The sequence below is a fragment of the Mobula hypostoma genome, chromosome 2 (assembly GCF_963921235.1).
Source record: "Mobula hypostoma chromosome 2, sMobHyp1.1, whole genome shotgun sequence".
In the NCBI taxonomy this organism is placed as follows: domain Eukaryota; kingdom Metazoa; phylum Chordata; class Chondrichthyes; order Myliobatiformes; family Myliobatidae; genus Mobula; species Mobula hypostoma.
This window is the reverse complement of record NC_086098.1, coordinates 147,298,815-147,321,652: the sequence shown is the minus strand read 5'-3', so window position 1 is coordinate 147,321,652 and position 22,838 is coordinate 147,298,815. Positions and strand designations below refer to the sequence as shown.

The 22,838-nt window shown below is 44.0% G+C and overlaps 1 protein-coding gene across 2 annotated transcripts in view; it reads right to left on the bottom strand.

Annotated features, from left to right (window-relative positions):
- Positions 1-20,450: 20,450 nt before the first annotated feature.
- The window catches only part of eif2b4 (eukaryotic translation initiation factor 2B, subunit 4 delta), a 65,916-nt gene continuing 63,528 nt past the window's right edge, over positions 20,451-22,838 (bottom strand). For both annotated transcript variants that reach the window (XM_063040861.1, XM_063040860.1), the window contains exon 13: positions 20,451-20,727. In XM_063040861.1, coding sequence (XP_062896931.1) covers positions 20,528-20,727 — 200 coding nt within the window. In that variant the 3' untranslated portion in view covers positions 20,451-20,527. The remainder of the gene's footprint in view (positions 20,728-22,838) is intronic.

The following is a 22,838-nucleotide window of genomic DNA, read 5'->3' as shown; positions in this document are numbered from 1 at the left end:
ATCCTCACCTAATACCCCACCAGCCTCTGCATCCAGCACATAATTCTCCGAAATTTCCGCCACCTCCAAATGGATCCCATCACCAGGCCCTCCCCCCCTACTTTCTGCCTTCCGCAGGGATCACTCCCTGCACAACCTTGTTCATTCGTCCTTCTCCACTGATCTCCTTCCTGGCACTTATCCTTGCAAGCAGAACAAGTGCTACACCTCCTCCCTAACTACCATTCAGGGCCCCAGACAGTCCTTCCAGGTGAGGCGACACTTCACCTGTGAGTCTGTTGGGGTCATATACTGTGTTAGGTGCTCCCGGTATGGCCTCCTGTATATCGGTGAGACCCGACATAGATTGGGAGACTGCTTCGCCGAGCATCTATGCTCCATCCACCAGAGCAAGTGGGATCTCCCAGTGCCTCCCATTTTTATTCCACTCCCCATTCACATTCTGATACATCCATCCGTGCCCTCCTTCACGGTCATGGTGAGGCCACACTTAGGTTGGAGGAACAACATCTCATTTGGGTAGTCTCCAAGCTGATGGCATGAACATTAATTTCTCAAACTTCCAGTAATGCTTCCCCTCTTCACCATTTCCCATCCACTTGTACCTCTCTCATGTTATCCCCTTGCCCGCCCATCGTCTCCCTCTGGTGTTCCTCCCATCCCCTCTTTTTGTCTTTCTTTCATGGCCTTCAGTCTCTTTCACCAAGTTCCTAGCTCTTTGCTTCATCCCTCCTCCTCTGAGTTTCACCTATCGCCTGGGGTTCCTCTCTCCCCACCACCTACCTTTCAAACCTACTCCTCAGCTTTTCTTCTCCAGTCCTGCCGAAGGGTTTTGGCCCGAAACATCCACTGTGCTTTTTACCATAGATGCTGCCTGGCCTGCTGAGTTCCTCCAGCATTTTGTGTACATTGTCCTTTCTCCTTGTTGTAGGGGAAAGAATGGTGAGGCCTAATAACTAGTGAGTGGTGATGTGGTGACGGAACCACAGACAAAAGTAGAGACATGGAATGTAGTAGCGATGACACCCAAGTTTCAGGAACTTCACTAATTATGTTACAGCGTCCACCCAATGTTGTAATAAAAAACTGGATTTATTGTTTGACCTGTGGATAATCATTTTATCAGGACCTAGTCCATTCCTTAATTAAGTCTTCCAGTCATGATCATTCTGTTATTAAAACATAGTTTTACTGGTCATCTCATCAACAGAGATAGTAAAAGCTCTGCAAAATTCATGTCCAGGTCGATCAGCTTTAATTGTTTTTTAATAAATCGTCCATTATTTCAAACTCAAACCGTGTTAGCTTTCAGATTGTTCCTACGCTCCTTTTGTGCGTATTCATATTGTTAATATGAAATAAAAAAGAAACAATAGTAGTCCAATTAGAATAAAGATACATCTTTGTTAACGATCTTTTAAGATGTTTTAATAAGTTACTTGATAAAAATAACTGCTGATGATGGTGTTGGAGAAGTATCCCAAGATGCTCTGGCTGGGTCAAGGGTTGTTCTAATATTGTAAATGCAGCCACACTATTCAAACTTCAAAGTTTAAAGTAAATTTATTAGCAAATTACATATGTTCCTGTAAATGTCTGCAAGAGAATGAATTTCAGAGTAGTATATGATGATACATGTTTACTTTGATAATAAATTTACATTGACTTTGACTTTGACTTTGTAACATTCCATAACTTTGCTACTTACGTTAGAATTAACTGCATCAACTCACAGAGCCTGGAAATCTATCAGTGTGTTAGGACTTGCTTATAATGGCTTCATTCCCATAGCCTATTTAAAACAGCAAATGCACAGATTATTCCTGAAACATGACATTTATTACCCTATATACAATTACTTGAACAAGCTCTGAATTGCTATTTGACATAAATCAGGTCCTCCTCAGCAGGTGGCTAAATTTGAATGCTAGAACATACATTCACAGAAAAGCCTTCGAATGGCAAATAGACTTCTCTTCCTCACCTTTCCCCTGAGGAGGCATTTGATGGGAAATTTCATTGACACAACGTCCCCCATGCACACCCAACCTTTTGATAGTGCCATTTTGTTTGAAGATGTCAGTTTGTGAGATATAGTTCCTTCTCTCTCCTGTATCAATGAATTGGTCTATTAAAATCATTGAGTTATAGAGCACTAAAACACAGAAAAAGGCCCTTCAACCCTTCTAATTAATGGCAAACTGTTAATCTGCGGAGACGCATTGACCTGCACCTCCATAGCCTCCATACCCCTCCCATCCATGTACCTATCCAAACTTCTCTTAAATGTTGAAATCAAACCCACATCCATCACTTCCACACTCTGACCACCCTCCGAGGGAAGAATGTTCCCCTCGTGTTCCCCTCATGTTTCACTTCTCACCCTTAACCCATGACCTCCAGTTCCGGTCTCATCCAACCTCAGTGGAAAAAGTATTGCCTTCTCAACCAAAACGTTTTTGAAACTGAACCTGTGTACAAAGCTCACTTTCTGTGCATTTCTGGTTGCCTCATTGCAGGAGGAAATTGGACGCTTGTACCAGATGCAGAAGAGGTTCACCAGGACATTGGCCAGGTTAGACAGAATTAACTACGAGGAGAGGTTAGACAAACAAATCTGATATTTTGAGGAGAGAACCTCAGCTGCTGATGCTCCAGAGTAAACAAAGCAAGTTTATAAAATTATGAGGCATAGATGGGGTATCTAGTCAAGGATTTGTCTCCAGGGTAGAAATATCAAATATTAGAGGACAGAGCTTTAAGGTGAGAGAGGGAATGTGTAGGGACACACTGTTGTGGAAGCAGACATAACACTGACACCACAGAGGCATTTAGGCAGACACATAAATACACTGCACAGGGATTCGAGGAGATACGGACCATGTGTAAGCAGACGGGTTTGATTACATCACAAACATCAGAAAATCTGCTGATGCCGGACATCGAAGGCAACACACTCAAACCGCTGGAGGAACTCAGCAGGCCAGGCAGCATCAACAGAAGGGAATAAACAGTTGATGTTCTGGGCCGAGGCCTCTGCCCTGATGAAGGTTCTCAGCTCAAAACATCAACTGGTTATTCCTTTCCATAGATGCTGCCTGACCTGCTGATTTCCTCCAGCGGTTTGAGTTTGGTTATATTTTGTTATCACAGACAGTGTGGTGCACAGAATCTGTTTCTATGCTGTGCTGCTCTATGTTCTATTTAAAAGCCTTTGACAGCGCACTTAATTGCGGGTTAGAAATTTCAATCAATGCTGGTTCACCACAAACTGAACGTTAATGCTGCTGTTCTGAAACTTTCTGGGATGAAGGCTAGTGTAGCACATTACGGCACCAGAAACCCGGGCTAATTTCCACTGCTGTCTGTAAGGAGTTTCTATGTTCTACTCATGAGCATGTGGATTTCCTCTGGGTGCTCTGGTTTCCTGCCACAGTCCAAAGACATGCCAGTTAATTGGTCATATAGATGTAATCCGGTCACCTCAATTAATCTGTGCTCAATTCTGGTCACCTCACTACAGGAAGGACATGGAAACCATAGAGAGGGTGCAGAGGAGACTTACAAGGATGTTACCTGGATTGGGGAGCATGCCTTATGAGAAAAGGTTGAGTGAACTTGTCCTTTTCTCCTTGGAGCGATGGAGGATGAGAGGTGACCTGATAGAGGTGTATAAGATAATGAGAGGCATTGATTGTGTGGATAGTCAGAGGCTTTTCCCCAGGGCTGAAATGGCGAGCATGAGAGGGCATAGTTTTAAGGTGCCTGGAAGTAGGTACAGAGGAGATGTCAAGGGTAAGTTTTTTATGCAGAGAGCAGTGAGTGCGTGGAATGGGCTACCGACAGCGGTGGTGGAGGCAAAAACGATAGGGTCTTTTAAGAGATTCCTGGATAGATACATGGAGCTTAAAAAAATAGAGGGCTATTGGTAAAACCTAGGTAGTTCTAAGGTAGGGGCATGTTCGACACAACTTTGTGGGCTGAAGGGCCTGTATTGTGCTGTAGGTTTTCTATGTTTCTATGTTTCTAACTGGGTGTAATTGATCTCTAAATAAACAGATAGACAGGCAGATAGATAGATAGATAGACAGATATACTATAGAAACAGATAGATAAATAGACAGATAGACAGGCAAATAAATAAATAAATTCGTTTGTATGATTTACCTTCATATTTTTCTTTGTCATTTCCAGAGAAATGAGCGTATGAACCACAGATTGACATAATAGTTGAAAGAACATGCTTTAACAGTTAATGAATCGGAGGTATTAATCACCTGCTGACCCATTGTTCTCTACTTGAGGATATTGAATGCTGAAACGGTAAAAAGATTCTTCGTGCATCTTTCCAAGTTATTCAGAATTAGAAATGGCATCAAAGGAAAGGAAGGAAAGGAGACTGTGAGGCTTCACTCACCTCGGCTCTGAACTGACTCTGCAACTGCGGCCTGCAGCCACCCACACTTGTCTCCGCACTGAAGCCTGTACCTGGGGCTGCGGCCTGCATCCAGCAGGCTCCTGGATTGGCTGCAGTGCTGAACCTGGCTCTGGCGCTGTGGCCTGCAGCCATCAGGCTGCTGCACGTGCTGTAGTGCTGAACTGGCTCCATGGCTGCAGCCTGCAGCTATTTGGCTCCGTGGCTGTGGCCTGCAGCCATCGGGCCCCTGGACCGGCTATAGCACTGAACTGGCTCTGTGACTGTGGACTCACCATTGGGGACTCTGTGGTTCATGTTCTGTTGTTATTTGTTTATTGTTTGCATGACTTGTTCTTTTTGCATATTGGATGCATGGCTGTTTGTGGTGTGGGTGGTTTTCATGGATTCTATTGTGCTTCTTTGTTTTGTGGCTGCCTGCAAGAAGATGGATCTCAAGGGTGCAAATGGCATACATACTTTGCTAATGAATGTACTTTGAACTTTGACCTTTGATAAGTAGAAATGTAATAATACCAAGCAAAACAATTGAGTAATAATTGAAGCCGCTAGGAAAGGAATTTCGAGAAGATTCTGTCTGAAGGATTTATTGGGGATTAATACTTCCTGAATGACATAATGTAGTTTGTGTGTATATTTCTGTTCTGCTGTGGAATAAATTGTGATTACCACAAACGTAAATGATTTGAACAGACTTATTGAGGATATGGCAAAATTTGTGACAAAACCAAATATGAGGAAGAATCCTCAAGATGACAAGAGACCATGGGTGCCATGGTAACATGGTAACGTAGCAATTAGTGCACCGCTATGACAGCTCGGGGTGTCAGAGTTCGGTGTTCAATCCCAGCGTCCTCTGTAAGGAGTTTGTACATCCTTCCTGTGTGCACATGGGTTTCCTCTGGGTGTTCCAGTTTCCTCCCACAGTCCAAAGACGCACTGGTTACTGGTTTAATAGGCCATTGTAAATAGAGCTGTGATTAGGATAAGGGTTAAGTCGATGGGTTGCCAATGGAGCGTCTCATTGGCCCAGCAGGGCCTGCTCTGTGCTGTATCTCTCAATAAATAAAACCAGTGAAGTTACAGACATATAAGACCATAAGACCACGTGCCTAACGAAGGACAATGTGGTTGAAAGAAGGTAAATGGAAACAGTATAAATAATGAAATCCCTGAAAGGTCGAAGGGAAGTTCAAATTTCAAAGTAAATTTATTTTATTTATATAAATATTGATTTGGATGTTGAAATTGATGGCTTTGTGGCCAAGTTTTCAGATGATACAAACATGGGTGGAAGGGCAGGTAATGTTAAGGATGCAGGGAGCCTACCAAAGAACTTGAACAGTTTAGGAGAATGGGCAAAGAAGTGCCAGATGGAATATAGTGATGGGAATTGAATGGTCATGCACTTTGGTAGAAGGAATAAAGGCATAGACTATTTTCTAAATGGAGAAAAACTTATCAAAAATTCAAGGTGCGAAGGGACTTCGGAGTCCTTGTGCAGGATTCCGTAAAGGTTAACTTGCAGTTTGAGGGAGTGATAAGGAAAGCAAATGCAACCTTAGCATTCATTTAAAGAGGTCTAGAATAGGATGTGATGCTGAGGCTTTATAAGGCATTGACCAGACCACACCTGGAATATTGTGTGCAATTTTGGATCCCTTATCTAAGAAAAGACGTGTTGGCTTTTGAGAGGTTTATGAGAATGATTCTGGGAATAAAAGGGTTAACATATAAGGAGTGTTTTATTGTTCGCTGCCGACGAGACATCAACTGTCCTGACTTTACCACTCTCCTATTCAAACCTCACTCCTTCCGAATATGCAGCTCTCCACTCTCTCTGCACTAATCTGAACGTCACCACCAAACCCATAGATAAGGGGTGGTGGTGTAGTTGTTTTGAGGCCAGGTGACTCTTACTTACTCTTCCAATAGGACCCCACTAAGGCCATTGTCTCCCACACCATCACTGACCTTATTAACTCTGGGCATCTCCCATCCACTGCCAACCTCATAGTTCCCGCACCCCACTCTTCCCATTTCTACCTCCTACCCAAAATCCAGAAACCTGCTTACCGGGTAGGGTCATTGTTTTTGCCCCACTGAACTTATATCTGCATACCTTGACACTGCTTTATCCTCCCTGGCTCAGTCCCATTGTCCCTACATCCATGATACTGCACATGCTCTCATCTTTACAATGACTTCAAGTTCCCTGGCCCTGATCGTCTTATTTTCACTATGGATTGCCAGACCCTATACACCCCCAACCCCATCAGGAGAGCCTTACAGCTCTCTGTTTCGTTCTTGACAACAGACCCAACCATTTCCCCTTCACCACCACTCTCCCCCATCTGGTGGAACTGGATTTCATTCTCAATAATTTCTCCTTCAGCTCCTCCCACTTCCATCAAACCAAAGGGGCAGCCATGGGCACTCGCATGGGTGCCAGCTATGTCTGCCTTTACGTCGGCTACATGGACAGTCCATGCTCCAAGCCTACAGGGGTATCACACCCCACCTCTTCCTACACCACATGGACATTGGTGCTGCTTCCTGCACTCATCAACTTCGCCTTCAACTTCCACCCTGCCCTCAAATTTACCTGGACCATTTCCGACACCTCCCTCCCCTTTCTCGATCTTACTGTCTCTATCTCTGGAGACAGTCTATCCACCGGTAACTTTTATAAACACACTGGCTCTGACAGCTACCGCTTCCTCCCCGTCACTTGCAAGAATGCCATCCCCTTCTGTCAGTTCCTTCTTCTCCGCTGCATCTGCTCTCAGGATGAGGCTTTTCATTCAGAACTAATGAGATGTCCTCCTTTTTCAAAGAAAGGGGGTTTTCCTTCCTCCATCACCAATGCTAACATCACCCGCATCTCCTTCCATTTCACTTACGTCTGCCCTCACCCCATCCTCCAACCACAATATAAGGGATAAGATTCCTCTTGCCGTCACCTACCACCAAATTAGCCTCCATATCCAACACATAATTCTTTGTAACTTCTTCCATCTCTGATGGGATCCCACTACCAAGCACATCTTTCCTTCACCACCCCCCCCCCCCAATTTTCCACTCCCCACAGGGATCGTTCCCTATACATCTCAACCCGCCCCACTGATCTCCCTCCTGGTACTTACCCTTGCAAACACAACAAGTGCCACACCTAACCCTATACCTCCTCCCTCACTACCATTCAGGGCCCCAAACAGTCCTTCCAGGTGAGGTAACACTTCACCTGAGAGTCCCTTGGGGTCATCTACTGTATCCGGTGCTCCCGGTGTGGCCTCCAGCGAGACTCAAAGTAGATTGGGAGACTGCTTCACCAGAAAAAAACTCCCGGAAGCCACCCATTTCGATTCTACTTCCCATTCCCATTCCGACACGTCAGTCAAAAGGCCTCCTCTACTGCCTCAATGACGCCACCATCAGGTTGGAGGAGCAACATCTTATATTCCTTCCAGGTAGCCTCCAAACTGATGGCATGAACATTGATCTCTCTAACTTCCCATAATGCTCCCTCTCCTTCACCATTCACCATTCCTGTTTCACTCTCTCACCTTCTTCCTTACCTGCCCATCACCTCCCTCTGGTGCTCCTCCTCCTTCCCTTTCTTCCATGGTCTTCTACCCTCTCCTATCAGATTCCCCCTCCTCCAGCCCTTTATCTCTTTTACCTATCAACTTCACAGCTCTTTACTTCACACCCTCTCCCTCTCATGGACCACTCTCAGCTGAACAGCCACAGCTCCTCTGAAGAGAACGTTAAGAGCACCAAATTTCTTGGTGTTCACCCGGAAGAGAATTTCACCTGGTCCCTCAACACCAGCTCCATAGCCAAGAAAGCCCAGCAGTTCTCTACTTTCTGCGAAGGCTGAGAAAAGTCCATCTTCCATCCCCCATCCTCACCATATTCTACAGAGAATGTATCGAGAGTATCCTGAGCAGCTGCATCACGGCCTGGTTCGGAAATTGCACCATCTCGGATCGCAAGACCCTGCAGCGAATAGTGAGGTGAGCTGAAGGGATCATCGGGGTCTCTCTTCCCGCCATTACAGACATTTACACCACTAGCTGCATCCGCAAAGCTAACAGCATTATGAAGGACCCCACGCACCCCTCATACAAACTCTTTTCCCTCCTGCCATCTGGCAAAAGGTACCAAAGCATTCGGGCTTTCACGACCAGACTGTGCAATAGTTTCTTCCCCCAAGCCATCAGACTCCTCAATTCCCAGCGTCTAGTCTGACACCAACCTACACACACACATACACTCAACTGAACACCACTCCACTCCCTTTGCAATTTTTGCTTATTTCTTTCTCAATTCCTGCTAAAACATTGTTTACAATAACATTTACATCATTTATTATTATATTGTAATTTGTCCTTTACTGTTCCTATTGTCTTGTTTATTAATTATTGTACTGACTTGCACTGTTTTGTGCACTTTATATAGTCCCGTGTAGATCTGAAGTCTAACGTAGTTTTGTGTTGTTTCACATAGTCTAATATAGTTTTGTGTTGTTTCACGTAGTCTAGTGTAGTTTTGTGTTGTTTCGGGTAGACTAGTGTAGTTTTGTTTAAAAACGCAAACACGAGGGAATCTGCAGATGCTGGAATTTCAAGCAAAACACATAAAAGTTGCTGGTGGACGCAGCAGGCCAGGCAGCATCTCTAGGAAGAGGTACAGTCGACGTTTCGGGCTGAGACCCTTCGTCAGGACTAACTTAAGGAAGAGCTAGTAAAAGATTTGAAAGTGGGAGGGGGAGGGGGAGAGATTTCTGGCTGGCCTGCTGCGTTCACTAGCAACTTTTATGTGTGTTGCTTGATGCAGCACCATGGTCCTGGAGGAATGTTGTTTCGTTTTTACTGTGTACTGTACCAGCAGTTATGGTTGAAATGACAATAAAAGCGACTTGACTTGACTTGACTATCACCTATCACTTTATACTTCTCCCTTCCCTCCCCACACCTTCTTCCTCCAACTTCTCATCTTAATTTCCAGTCCAGATGAAGGGTGGACTGTTTATTCCTTTCCATAGATGCTACCTGACTTGCTGAGTTCCTCCAACATTTTGTGTGTGTTGCCTTGGATTTCCAGCATCTGCAGATTTTCTCGTGCTTATGAGGAGTGTTTGATGGCTCTGGGCCCGTACTCTGTGTAGAAGAAAAAGTGGGGATCTCATTGAAGCCTATTGATATTGAAAGGCCTGGGTAGAGTAGATGTGGAGAGGATGTTTCCTTTAGTAGGTGAGTCTAGGATCAGAAGGCACAGCCTCAGGATAGAGGGACGTTCTTTTAGAACAGAGATGAGGAATTTCTTCAGCCAGAGTTTGGTGAATTAGTGTAATTCATTCCAACAGAAAGCTGTGGAGGCCAAGTCATTAAGAATATTTAAAGCGGAGCTTCACAGCTTTTTGATTAGTCAGAGCATCCAAGGCTATGGGAAGAAGGCAGGAGATTGGGGTTGAGAGAATAATAACTCAGCCATGATGGAATGGTGGAGCAGACTCGATGGGCTGAGTGGCCTAATTTGACTCCTATGCCTTATAGTCTTAATATCAAAGTATGTATACACTCAGTAGACACTTTATTCACTGTCTCCTGTACTTAATAAAGTGGCCACTGAGTGGACATTCATGCTGTTCTCATACTGTAGTCTATCCACTTCAAGGTTTGACATGTTGTACATTCTAAGATGCTCTTCTGCACACCACTGTTGTCACACGTGGTTATTTGGGTTACAGTCCTGGCAGCTTAAACCAGTCTAGTCATTCCACTCTGCTCTCCCGCATTAGCAAAGCATTTTCACACGCAGAACTGCTGCTCACTGAATGTTTTTTTTTGTTTTCCGCACCATCCTCTGTTAACTCCCGAAAATGTTGTGTGTAAAAGTTCCAGGAGATTCATAGTTTCTAAGATACTCAAATCACCCCATCTGGCGCCACCAGCCATTCCACAGTCAAAGTCACTTAGATCGCATTTCTTTGCCATTCTGATGTTTGGTCTAAAGAGCAGCTGAACCTCTTGACCATGTATGCCACATGATTGCTGATTAGAAACTTGTTTTAGAGTGGCACCATAGGATAGTGGCTAGCACGATGCTTTACAGCACCAGTGACTTGGGTTCAATTCTTGTAAAGAGTTTGTATGTTCCATTCGGGCTTTCTCTGGGTGCTCCAGTTTTCTCCCACAGTCCAAAGACGTACCAGTTGGTAAGTTAATTGTAAATTGCCCCGTGACTAGCCTAGTGTTAAATTGGGTGTTGCATCTCGAAGGGCTGGAAGGGCCTGTTCTGCTTTTTAGACCAAAGGTATCTTGATAAATTCAAAAAAATAAAATAAATCATGAGCAGCTGTACCTAATAAAGATTCCACTGAGTGCATGTTGTTTCAACAAAACAAGAAATCCTGCACAGAAAGCTCTATTACTATTCAAAACATTACTGCCATCTGTTGGGTGAACCTTCTTCCTGCAACCCCAGCTACAAATATAACAATATTTAGGTCAAACTTTTTTTTCTAAAAAGTGAGCTTGGTTAGCAGCATCAAAAAACATTGCCAGTGCAGTAATTTCAGACAAGTAGACCCTTGGTAGTGTTTGATGTGTGGATTAATCACACCTCTCATTCTCCCAAAGGATTATGAGGAAAATAGAGGGACATGGTCATTGTGTAGGCAGAGGAGATTAGTCCAGTTGGGCATTTTGATGACTAATTTAATTGGTTCGGCCAGATTTTGGGCCAAAGAACCTATTCCTGTGCTGTACTGTTCTAGGTTTTATGACTGAGGTGTCTTCACCAATTAACTGGACTCTGAAAACACACTCATTCAACAATTGTACTTTATTATACTTGAGCTTAAGGAAAACAGCATGGGCCTGAAGCCTGAACATGGAAATACCCTTTTTATACAGAATTGCCCAGTGACGAATATTCACCCAACAAGCTGTGCTGCCACCCATTTAACCCGAGCCTAATCACAGTACAATTTACAATGACCAATTAACCTACTAGCCAGTTGGTCTCTGGACTGTGGGAGGATACCAGAGTACACAGCGAAAACCCACATGTTCACAGAGAGAACATACAATCTCCTTAATTGAAGAGTGACAGAGGCAGAAAACATGACCTCTATCAAATCTTCCCTCAATCTTCTACTTTCTAGGGAATAAGGCCCTATCCTATTCACCGTTTCCTTGTAAATTTTCTCGGCACTCTTTCAATCTTATTTACATCTTTCCTGTAGGTAGGTGACCAAAACTGCACACGATACTCCAAATTAGACCTCACCAACATCTTATACAATTTAAACATACCATCCCAACTCCTGTACTCAGTACATTGATTTATGAAGCCCAGAGTGCCAAAAGCTTTAATACAACCCTATCTACCTGTGACACAACTTTCAAGGAAGTATTGTGTGCAGTTTTGGTCCCCTAATCTGAGGAAAGACATCCTTGCCATAGAGGAAGTACAAAGAAGGTTCACCAGATTGATTCCTGGGATGGCAGGACTTTCATATGAAGAAAGACTGGATGAACTGGGCTTGTACTCGTTGGAATTTAGAAGATTGAGGGGGGATCTGATTGAAACGTATAAAATCCTAAAGGGATTGGACAGGCTAGATGCAGGAAGATTGTCCCCGATGTTGGGGAAGTCCAGAATGAGGGGTCACAGTTTGAGGATAAAGGGGAAGCCTTTTAGGACCGAGATTAGGAAAAGCTTCTTCACACAGAGAGTGGTGAATCTGTGGAATTCTCTGCCACAGGAAACAGTTGAGGCCAGTTCATTGGCTATATTTAAGAGGGAGTTAGATATGACCCTTGTGGCTACGGGGATCAGGGGGTATGGAGGGAAGGCTGGGGCAGGGTTCTGAGTTGGATGATCAGCCATGATCATAATAAATGGCGGTGCAGGCTCGAAGGGCTGAATGGCCTACTCCTGCACCTATTTTCTATGTTTCTATGTTTCTATTCCCATATCCCTCTGTTCTACTGTGCTCCTCAGTGCCCAGCCGCTTACTGTGTAAGACCTGGTTAGTCCTACCAAAGTACAACACCTTACACTTGGCTACATTAAATTCCATCTGCCATTTCTCAGCCCATTTTTCCAGCTGGTCTAGATCCCGCTTCCTTGCTGTTCACTATACCCCCAATCTCTGTGTCATCCGCAACTTTGCTGATCCAGTTTACCATATTATTATCTAAATCATTGACATAGATGACAAGCAACAATGGACCCAGCACCAGTCCCTGTGATACACTGCTAGTCACAGGCCTCCAGTCAGAGCGGCAACCATCTACTACCACTCTCTGGCTTCTCCCACAAAGCCAATGTCTAATCCAATTTACTATCTCATCTTCAAATGTCAAGTGACTAAGCCTTCTTGACCAACCTCTCATGCAGGACCTTGTCAAAAGCCTTGCTAAAGTCTACGTAGACAACATCCACTGCTTTGCCTTCATCAATTTTCCTAGTAACTTCCTCGAAAAACTCTATGATTAGTTAGGCATGACTTACCACACACAAAGCCATGTTGACTATCCCTAATAAGTCTGTCTATTCAAATACTTATACAGCTGGTCCCTTAGAATAGTTTCGAATAACTTTCCCACTAAAGATGTCAGGCTCACCAGCCTACAATTTCCTGGCTTATTCTTAGAGCATTTCTTAAACAACAGAACATTAGTTATCCTCCAATCCTCCGGCACCTGACCTGTGGCCAAGTTTGTTTTAAGTATCTCTGCTTGGGCCCCTGCAAGTTCTGTACTGGCCTCCCACAGGGCCCAAGAGAACAGTGTCTAGCTTTGGAGACTTATCCAGCCAAATGTGCAAAAATGTCTTCGTCTGCAGTCTGTAATCTGGTAATCTGTATAGGGTCTATGACCATGCTGCTGCTTTGCCTCATATCTATATGCTTGGCGTCCATCTCCCATTTAAGCACAAATAAAAAAAAAATCTATTTGATGGTAGTGCACCCGTGGCTGACAAGAGAAATTAGAGATAGTATCAATTCCAAAGAAGTAGCATACAAATTAGCCAGAGAAAGTGGCTCACCTGAGGACTGGGAGAAATTCAGAGTTCAGCAGAGGAGGACAAAGGGCTTAATTAGGAAGGGGAAAAAAGATTATGAGAGAAAACTGGCGGGGAACATAAAAACGGACTGTAAAAGCTTTTATAGATATGTAAAAAGGAAAAGACTGGTAAAGACAAATGTAGGTCCCCTGCAGACAGAAACAGGTGAATTGATTATGGGGAGCAAGGACATGGCATACCAATTGAATAATTACTTTGGTTCTGTCTTCACTAAGGAGGACATAAATAATCTTCCAGAAATAGTAAGGGACAGAGGGTCCAGTGAGATGGAGGAACTGAGTGAAATACATGTTAGTAAGGAAGTGGTGTGAGGTAAATTGAAGGGATTGAAGGCAGATAAATCCCCAGGGCCAGATGGTCTGCATCCTAGCGTGCTTAAGGAAGTAGCCCAAGAAATAGTGGATGCATTAGTGATAATTTTTCAAAACTCGTTAGATTCTGGACTAGTTCCTGAGGATTGGAGGGTGGCTAATGTAACCCCACTTTTTAAAAAAGGAGGGAGAGAGAAACCGGGGAATTATAGACCGGTTAGCCTAACGTCGGTGGTGGGGAAACTGCTGGAGTCAGTTATCAAGGATGTGATAACAGCATATTTGGAAAGCGGTGAAATGATCGGACAAAGTCAGCATGGATTTGTGAAAGGAAAATCATGTCTGATGAATCTCATAGAATTTTTTGAGGACGTAACTAGTAGAGTGGATAGGGGAGAACCAGTGGATGTGGTATATTTGGATTTTCAAAAGGCTTTTGACAAGGTCCCACGCAGGAGATTAGTGTGCAAACTTAAAGCACACGGTATTGGGGGTAAGGTATTGGTGTGGGTGGAGAATTGGTTAGCAGACAGGAAGCAAAGAATGGGAATAAACGGGACCTTTTCAGAATGGCAGGCGGTGACTAGTGGGGTACCGCAAGGCTCAGTGCTGGGACCCCAGTTGTTTACAATATATATTAATGACTTGGATGAGGGAATTAAATGCAGCATCTCCAAGTTTGCGGATGACACGAAGCTGGGTGGCAGTGTTAGCAGTGAGGAGGATGCTAAGAGGATGCAGGGTGACTTGGATAGGTTGGGTGAGTGGGCAAACTCATGGCAGATGCAATTTAATGTGGATAAATGTGAAGTTATCCACTTTGGTGGCAAAAATAGGAAAACAGATTATTATCTGAATGGTGGCCGATTAGGAAAAGGGGAGGTGCAACGAGACCTGGGTGTCATTATACACCAGTCATTGAAAGTGGGCATGCAGGTACAGCAGGCGGTGAAAAAGGCAAATGGTATGCTGGCATTTATAGCGAGAGGATTCGAGTACAGGAGCAGGGAGGTACTACTGCAGTTATACAAGGCCTTGGTGAGACCACACCTGGAGTATTGTGTGCAGTTTTGGTCCCCTAATCTGAGGAAAGACATCTTTGCCATAGAGGGAGTACAAAGAAGGTTCACCAGATTGATTCCTGGGATGGCAGGACTTTCATATGAAGAAAGACTGGATGAACTGGGCTTGTACTCGTTGGAATATAGAAGATTGAGGGGGGATCTGATTGAAACGTATAAGATCCTAAAGGGATTGGACAGGCTAGATGCAGGAAGATTGTTCCCGATGTTGGGGAAGTCCAGAACGAGGGGTTACAGTTTGAGGATAGAGGGGAAGCCTTTTAGGACCGAGATTAGGAAAAACTTCTTCACACAGAGAGTGGTGAATCTGTGGAATTCTCTGCCACAGGAAACTGTTGAGGCCAGTTCATTGGCTATGTTTAAGAGGGAGTTAGATATGGCCCTTGTGGCTACAGGGGTCAGGGGGTATAGAGGGAAGGCTGGGGCAGGGTTCTGAGTTGTATGATCAGCCATGATCATAATAAATGGCGGTGCAGGCTCGAAGGGCCGAATGGCCTACTCCTGCACCTATTTTCTATGTTTCTATGTTTCTATCTCTCTTATCTCCTTCTGCTCCACACATAGGTTAGCATTCTGACCTTCCAGATCACCAATTTTGTCCATTGCTCTCCTTTTGCTCTTAATGTATCTGTAGAAGTCCTTGGAATTCTCCTTCACCTTGTCTGCTAGAGCTGCCTCATGCCTTCTTTTAGCCCTCCTGATTTTCTTAATTGTTCCCTTGAATTTTTTAGTACCTCATTTGTTCCTACCCACCTATACCTGCTATGCACCTCCTCCTTTTTCTTAAACAGGGCCTGAATATCTCTCAAAAACCAAGGCTCCTTACACACATTATCCTTGTCTTTTAGTCTGACAGAAATATACAAAGTCTGTACCCTCAAAATTTCACTTTTGAAGGTCTCTCACTTACCAAGTACACCTCCCACTTACCAAAACAACATGTCTCAATCCACACTAGCCAGATCCTTTCTGATACCACCAAAACTGGCCGTTCTCCAATTTAGAATCTGAACCTGAGGACTAGACATATCCTTTTCCATAATTATCTTGAAACCAATGGCATTATAATCAATAGATGCAAAGTGTTCCTTTGCACAAACCTTTGTCACCTCCCATGTTTCATTCCCTAATAGGAGATCCAGTATCACACTCTCCCCATTTGGAACTTCTGTGTACTGATTATGGAAACTTTCCTGCACACACTTGATAAACTCTTTTCCATTCAGTGCTTCTACAGTGTGGAAGTTCCAGTCTATATGTGGAAAGTTAGTCAGAATCGGAATCAGGTTTATTATCACCGGCATGTATCGTGATATTTGTTAACTTAGCAGCAGCATTTCAACATAATATAGAAGAAAAAATAAATAAACCAATTAAGTATGGTGTATGTATATTGAATAAATTAAAATTTGTGCAAAACAGAAATTATATATGTTAAAAAAGTGAGGTACTGTTCATGGGTTCAATGTCCATTTACAAACCCCATTTCCAGAAAAGTTGGGATATTTTCCAAAATGCAATAAAAACAAAAATCTGTGATATGTTAATTCACGTGAACCTTTATTTAACTGACAAAAGTACAAAGAAAAGATTTTCAATAGTTTTACTGACCAACTTAATTGTATTGTGTAAACATACACAAATTTAGAATTTGATGGCTGCAACACACTCAACAAAAGTTGGGACAGAGGCAAGTTTACCATTGTGTTACATCACCTTTCCTTTTAATAACACTTTTTAATCGTTTTGGAACTGGGGATACTAATTGTAGTAGATTTGCAATTGGAAATTTTGTCCGTTCTTGCTTGATATAAGACTTCAGCTGCTCAACAGTCCGTGGTCTCCGTTGTCTGATTCTCCTCTTCATGATGCGCCATACATTTTCAATAGGAGATAGATCTGGACTGGCAGCAGGCCAGTCAAGCACACGCACTCTGTGTCTACAAAGCCACGCTGTTGTAGCCATGCAGAATGTGGTCTGGCACTGTCCTGCTGAAATAAGCATGGACGTCCCAGGAAGGGACGTTACCTTGATGGCAACATATGTCTCTCTAAAATCCTAATATACGCCTCAGAGTCAATGGTACCTTCACATACATGCAACTCACCCATGCCGTGGGCACTGATGCACCCCCATACCATCACAGATGCTGGCTTTTGCACCTTTCGCTGATAACAATCTGGATGGTCGCTTTCATCTTTGGCACGGAGAACTCTGCCCGTTTTTTCCGAAAACTAGCTGAAATGTGGACACATCTGACCACAGCACACGGTTCCACAGTCTTTCGGTCCAACTGAGATGAGCTTGGGCCCAGAAAACTCATCGGCGTTTCTGCATAGAGTTGATGTATGACTTCCTCCTTGCGTAATACAGTTTCAAGTTGCATTTCTGGATGCAGCGATGGACTGTGTTGAGTGACAATGGTTTTCCGATGTACTCCCGAGCCCAGGTGGCTATAATTGTCACAGTAGCATGACGGTTTCTTAGGCAGTGCTGCCTGAGGGCTCGAAGATCACGCACATTCAACAGTGGTTTCCGACCTTGCCCTTTTCGCACTGAGATGTCTCTGAATCTTTTCACAATATTATGTACTGTAGACATTGAAAGACCTAAATTCTCTGCAATCTTGCGTTGAGAAATGTTCCTTTTGAACTGACTGACAATTCTCTCACAAATTTTGGCACAAAGGGGTGAGCCACGACCCATCCTTGCTTGCAAAGACTGAGCCTTTGATAGACGCAACTTTTATACCCAGTCATGATACCTCACCTGCTACCAATTAGCCTGCTTAATGTGGAGTCTTCCAAACCAGTGTTACTTGAATATTCTGTGCACTTTTCAATCTTATTTTAACTCTGTCCCAACTTTTGTTGAGTGTGTTGCAGCCATCAAATTCTAAATTTGTGTATGTTTACAAAATACAATTAAGTTGGTCAGTAAAACTATTGAAAATCTTTTCTTTGTACTTTTGTCAGTTAAATAAAGGTTCATGTGAATTAACATATCATAGATTTTTGCTTTTATTGCATTTTGGAAAATATCCCAACTTTTCTGGAAATGGGGTTTGTAGGAATCGGATGGCAGGTTCCTGAATTGCTGAGCGTGTGCCTTCAGGCTTCTATCTAATGGTAACAATGAGAAAAACAGGCTTGCCCTGGGTGCTGGGGGTCCTGAATAATGGAAGCTGCCTTTCTGAGACACCGCTCCTTGAACATGTCCTGGATACTTTGTAGGCTGGTACTGTACCAAAGATGAAGCCGACTAAATTTACAACCCTCTGCAGCTTCTTTCGGTCCTGTGCAGTAAACCCCCCCCCCCCATCCCAGAAAGTGATGCAGCCTATCAGAATGCTCTCCACTGTACATCTATAGGAGCTTTAGAGTGTATTTGTTGACATGCCAAATCTCTTCAAACTCCTAATGAAGTACAGTCTTAACTTCTTTATAGCTGGTTAGGTTCTCAAAGATCTTGACACCCAAGAACTGAAACTGCTCACTCTCTCTTCTGATCCCTCTATGAGGATTGGTATGTGTTCCTTCACCTTACCCTTCCTGACGTCCACAATCAGATCTTTCATCTTACTAACATTGAGTGCAAAGGCTGTTGCTGTGACACCACTCCTCTAGTTGGCATATCTCGCTCCTGTACGCCCTCTTGTCTCCATCTGAGATTCTACCAACAATAGTTCTAACATCAGCAAATTTATAGATAGTATTAGAGCTATGCCTAGCCACACAGTCATGGGTATAGAGAGTAGAGCAGTGAGCTAAGCACACACCCGAGTTGCACCAGTGTTGATCACCTAGTATCACAACTGTATGTTTAGCAGCATCAGGAGAACACACATTAATGAAGGATAGGAATGTGAAGAATCCACACCAACAAAACTTATACACAAGAGATTCTACAGCTGCTGGAAATCCAGAGTAACACACACAAAATGCTGGAGGCCAGGCAGCATATATGGAGAAGAATGAACAGTCAATGTTTTGGGCCGAGACCCTCAATCAGGACGAGAACTGAAGGGGACAAAAAGAAGCCGGAATAAGGTGGTGAGGAATGGGGAGTACAAGCTGGTAGGTGATAGGTGAGACCAGGTGAGGGGGGAGGTGGGTAGCTTATAGGAGTGACCATGGAAGAAAGTGAAGAAGAGGCACCACAGGAATGTGATGGGCAGGCATAAAGAGGAGAATGGGTACGCTGGGAATGGTAAAAGAGAGAAGGGGCTGGGAGGAGTGATTACCAGAAATTGCTGCTTATGCCGCCAGGTCAGAGACTACCCAGACAGCGTAGAGTTTTGCTCCTTCAGCCTGAGAGTGTCCTCATCATGGCAGTAGAGGAAGCCATGGCCACCGAAAAATTTGCCTTTTGTGGTGGACAGTGCAAGGGTGCTCCGCAACGCAATCCCCCAATCTACATCGGGTCTCACCTGGAGCACTGGATACAGTAGATGACCCCGCCAGACTTGCAGGTGAAGTGTTGCCTCACCTGGAAGGACTGTTTGGGGGTCTGAATCATGGGGAGAAGGGAAGTTTCTCCATAGATGCTGCCTGACCTGTTGAGTTCCTCTATCATTGAGTATGGTGGCAAAACAAAACTGTTGCTTCAAGTGAAGTTTAACCGGTTGGCGTACCAGGAACCTCTGACACATCTACAATTTCACCTAAAGGCTGAAAATTATATTGACTGACACTCAATGGAGAACAGTAAGAATCTTCACTTTCCTCTCAACGCTTGTACCATGAAAGGGTTAACATTATCTGTTGGTTGAAAGCTGCCATCATGTTAGTTATCAACTGGCACTTTTGAAGAATGCTGCAGCCTTCCATTGGTTGCTTTTGTCAGCATGGTACCTGTTTCTGGTATCAAATTACCGCTGGTGTATAAATGTAGCGCATGTGGGGCTCTCTCTCGGTTCACTGTATGGACTGGGGGTAATGTGGCCGGTGCCATGAAAAGATTGGAAGTGGGCTGCAGACAGAGAGCCCGTGCACACACTTAGATAAGTATCTGCGTAACTTTCAGTTTTAGTCCTTGTCTGTTAATAAAGTTATAACTCACACGTAGTTGGTGTCTTCTGTCCCTTTACTGAACCTGTGAATCTGCTTCCTTGCAACAACACTCTAGAGAATATTCCCTCTCTACAGTAATGAGTGAAGATTTCCATAGTTCTTCCCTAACATTTATTTCCATAAAGCCCTCTTCTATTTCATTCTCCTTTGAACGACGGGGCTCTCTGATACACTGGAATTTTTTCATTAAATGCCAGTATCAGTTAATTGCAAGAGTATGTTAATGTAATGTATGATGGGATTGACTCACTCACCTTGTGCAATGTGCAAAGTTAACCTGCAATAGTATTACTGTTCCAGTCTGTCCTCTCACCCACAGATCAGTGAATCAGTGAGGAGGATGGGTAAGAAATATCTTCTGAGAGGAGACACAATTATGTGGAAATATACGTCTTTATCTCAGCAAAATGCTTAATCATCTTTGTCCACAGAAGCACACAAGCGTGAATAGAATAACTTTATTATTACATGCCAGAGAAAACATTGCTGTTTAGTTCCATCCACCAAGCGGCTTCAAAGTCTTAATATTCCACATTCTTTACACGCAGTACGACTGGTACTGAGGTACAAGGGATCATCCCCAAGTCTGTGATTACCAAATCAACAAAGTCAGGTGGCGTCACATCGTATACCAAATTCAGAAGGCGCAGTTTTGGATTCTCCTGCCAGTTCCGAAGAGGGGTTCTTCCATCCCGGGTCATCAAAAGGTCATCAGGGTCATCTGCAACAGAGCATTTTGAAAATTTAATGTGATGGTTAAACTGCACATAATTGTACTGCATCAGTCATTAATCATTTTCAGATCCCCAGCAGTGCCAAGACCATAAGATACAAGAGCAGAATTAGGCTGTTTAGCCCATCGGATCTTCTCCACCATTCCATCATGGCTGATTTATTATCCCTTTCAACCCCATTCTCCTGCCTTCTCCCCATAACCTTAATGAAGAACTTATTAACCTCTACCTTAAATATACTCAATGACTTGGCCTCCACAACTGTCTGTGGCAATGAGTTTCAAAGACTCACCATCCTCTGGCTAAACTGACACTTCTCTATGTCATGAAAGGCTTATCAGCACAAGTCTTCCTTATTAGAACATCCAATTGCAACACTGACTTTTCACTGAAAATAATTCAATGGGAAAAAAATCTATCCTATTTAAACCATACTGAACTATAAGCACATTATAAACACAAGAGATTTGGCAGATCTGGAAACACACACAAAATTCGGGAGGAACTCAGCAGGTCAGGCAGCATCTGTGAAGAGGAATAAACAGTTGACATTTTGGGCTGAGATCCATCTTAAGGACTAAAAAGAATCCATAGGCACATTTGTCTGTCAGGACACAACTGGCCTGACAGCACTAAGGATAATAATCTGATACTTCTGTATGCACAGGTGACAAGATCAGATTTTCACACTGTGACCTAAACTGGCTACAGAGAGGAAAGCAAAAGCTTTCTAAGGACACTTTTCAACTGAGTACTGATTTTGAGTGTTGCTCCCACATTCCAAAGGGCCAGCAACGATATGGTAGGTATCCCTCTATTTTTCTTTCATCCACGTGCCTGTCCAAGAGGCTCTTAAATACCCCTAATCCACCACCATCCCTGGCAAGTCATTCCAGGCACCCACAACCTTCTGTGTAAAAAACTTACCCTGATGTCTCCCCTAAACTTCCCTCCCTTGACTTTGTCTATATGCCCTCTGGTGTTTGCTATTCGTGCCCTGGGAAACAGGTACTGGCTACCCACCCTATCTATGCCTCTCATAATCTTGTAGACCTCTATCAAGTCCCCTCTCATCCTTCAACGCTCCAAAGAGAAAAGTCCCAGCTCTGCTAATCTTGCCTCATAAGACTTGTTTTCCAATCCAGGCAACCTCCTGGAAAATCTCCTCTGCACCATCTCCATAGCTTCCACATCCTTCCTATAATGAGGTGACCAGAACTGAACACAATAAAGTGTGTTCTCACCAGAGATTTGTAGAGTTGCAACGTGACCTCTCTTCTCTTGAACTCAATCCCCCTATTAATGAAGCCTAGCATCCCATAGGCCTTCTTAACCATCCTATCAATTTGTGCAGCGACCTTGAGGGATGTGTGGATTTGAACCCCAAGGTCCCTCTGTTCATCCACACTCTTAAGTAACCGACCATTAACACTGTACTCAGCCTTCTGGTTTGTCCTTCCAAAATGCATCACCTCACACTTATCTGGATTGAACTCCATCTGCCACTTTTCTGCCCAGCTCTGCATCCTGTCTATATCCTCTTGTAACCTCTGAAAACCTACAGCTCCATCCACAACTCCTCCAATCCTCGTGTCATCCGCAAACTTACTCACCCATCCTTCCACCTCTTCGTCCAGGTCATTTATAAAAATCATAAAGAGCAGGGCTCCCAGCACAGATCCTTGCAGCACTCCACTAGTCATTGACCTCCAGGCAGAACATTTTCCTTCCACTACTACCCTCTGCTTTCTTCCTGTAAGCCAATTTTTTATCCAAACAGCCAAGGTTCCACTGATCCCATGCCTCATGACTTTCTGGATGAATCTCTCGTCGGGGACCTTGTCAAATGCCTTGCTAAAATCCATGTAGACCAGCGGTCTCCAACCACCGGGCCGCAGAGTATGCGCTACTGGGCCGCGAGGAAACGATACGAGTCAGCTGCACCTTTCCTCATTCCCTGCCACGTCCACTGTTGAGCCTGAACGCAAGCGGGGTCATTACCCGCGCGTCATCCATGTCAGCACGGGAAGGAGATCAACTCCTCGAGCTTGCAAATGACGGCGGGCTGAAAAGTATGTTTGACATAGCATCTCTACTG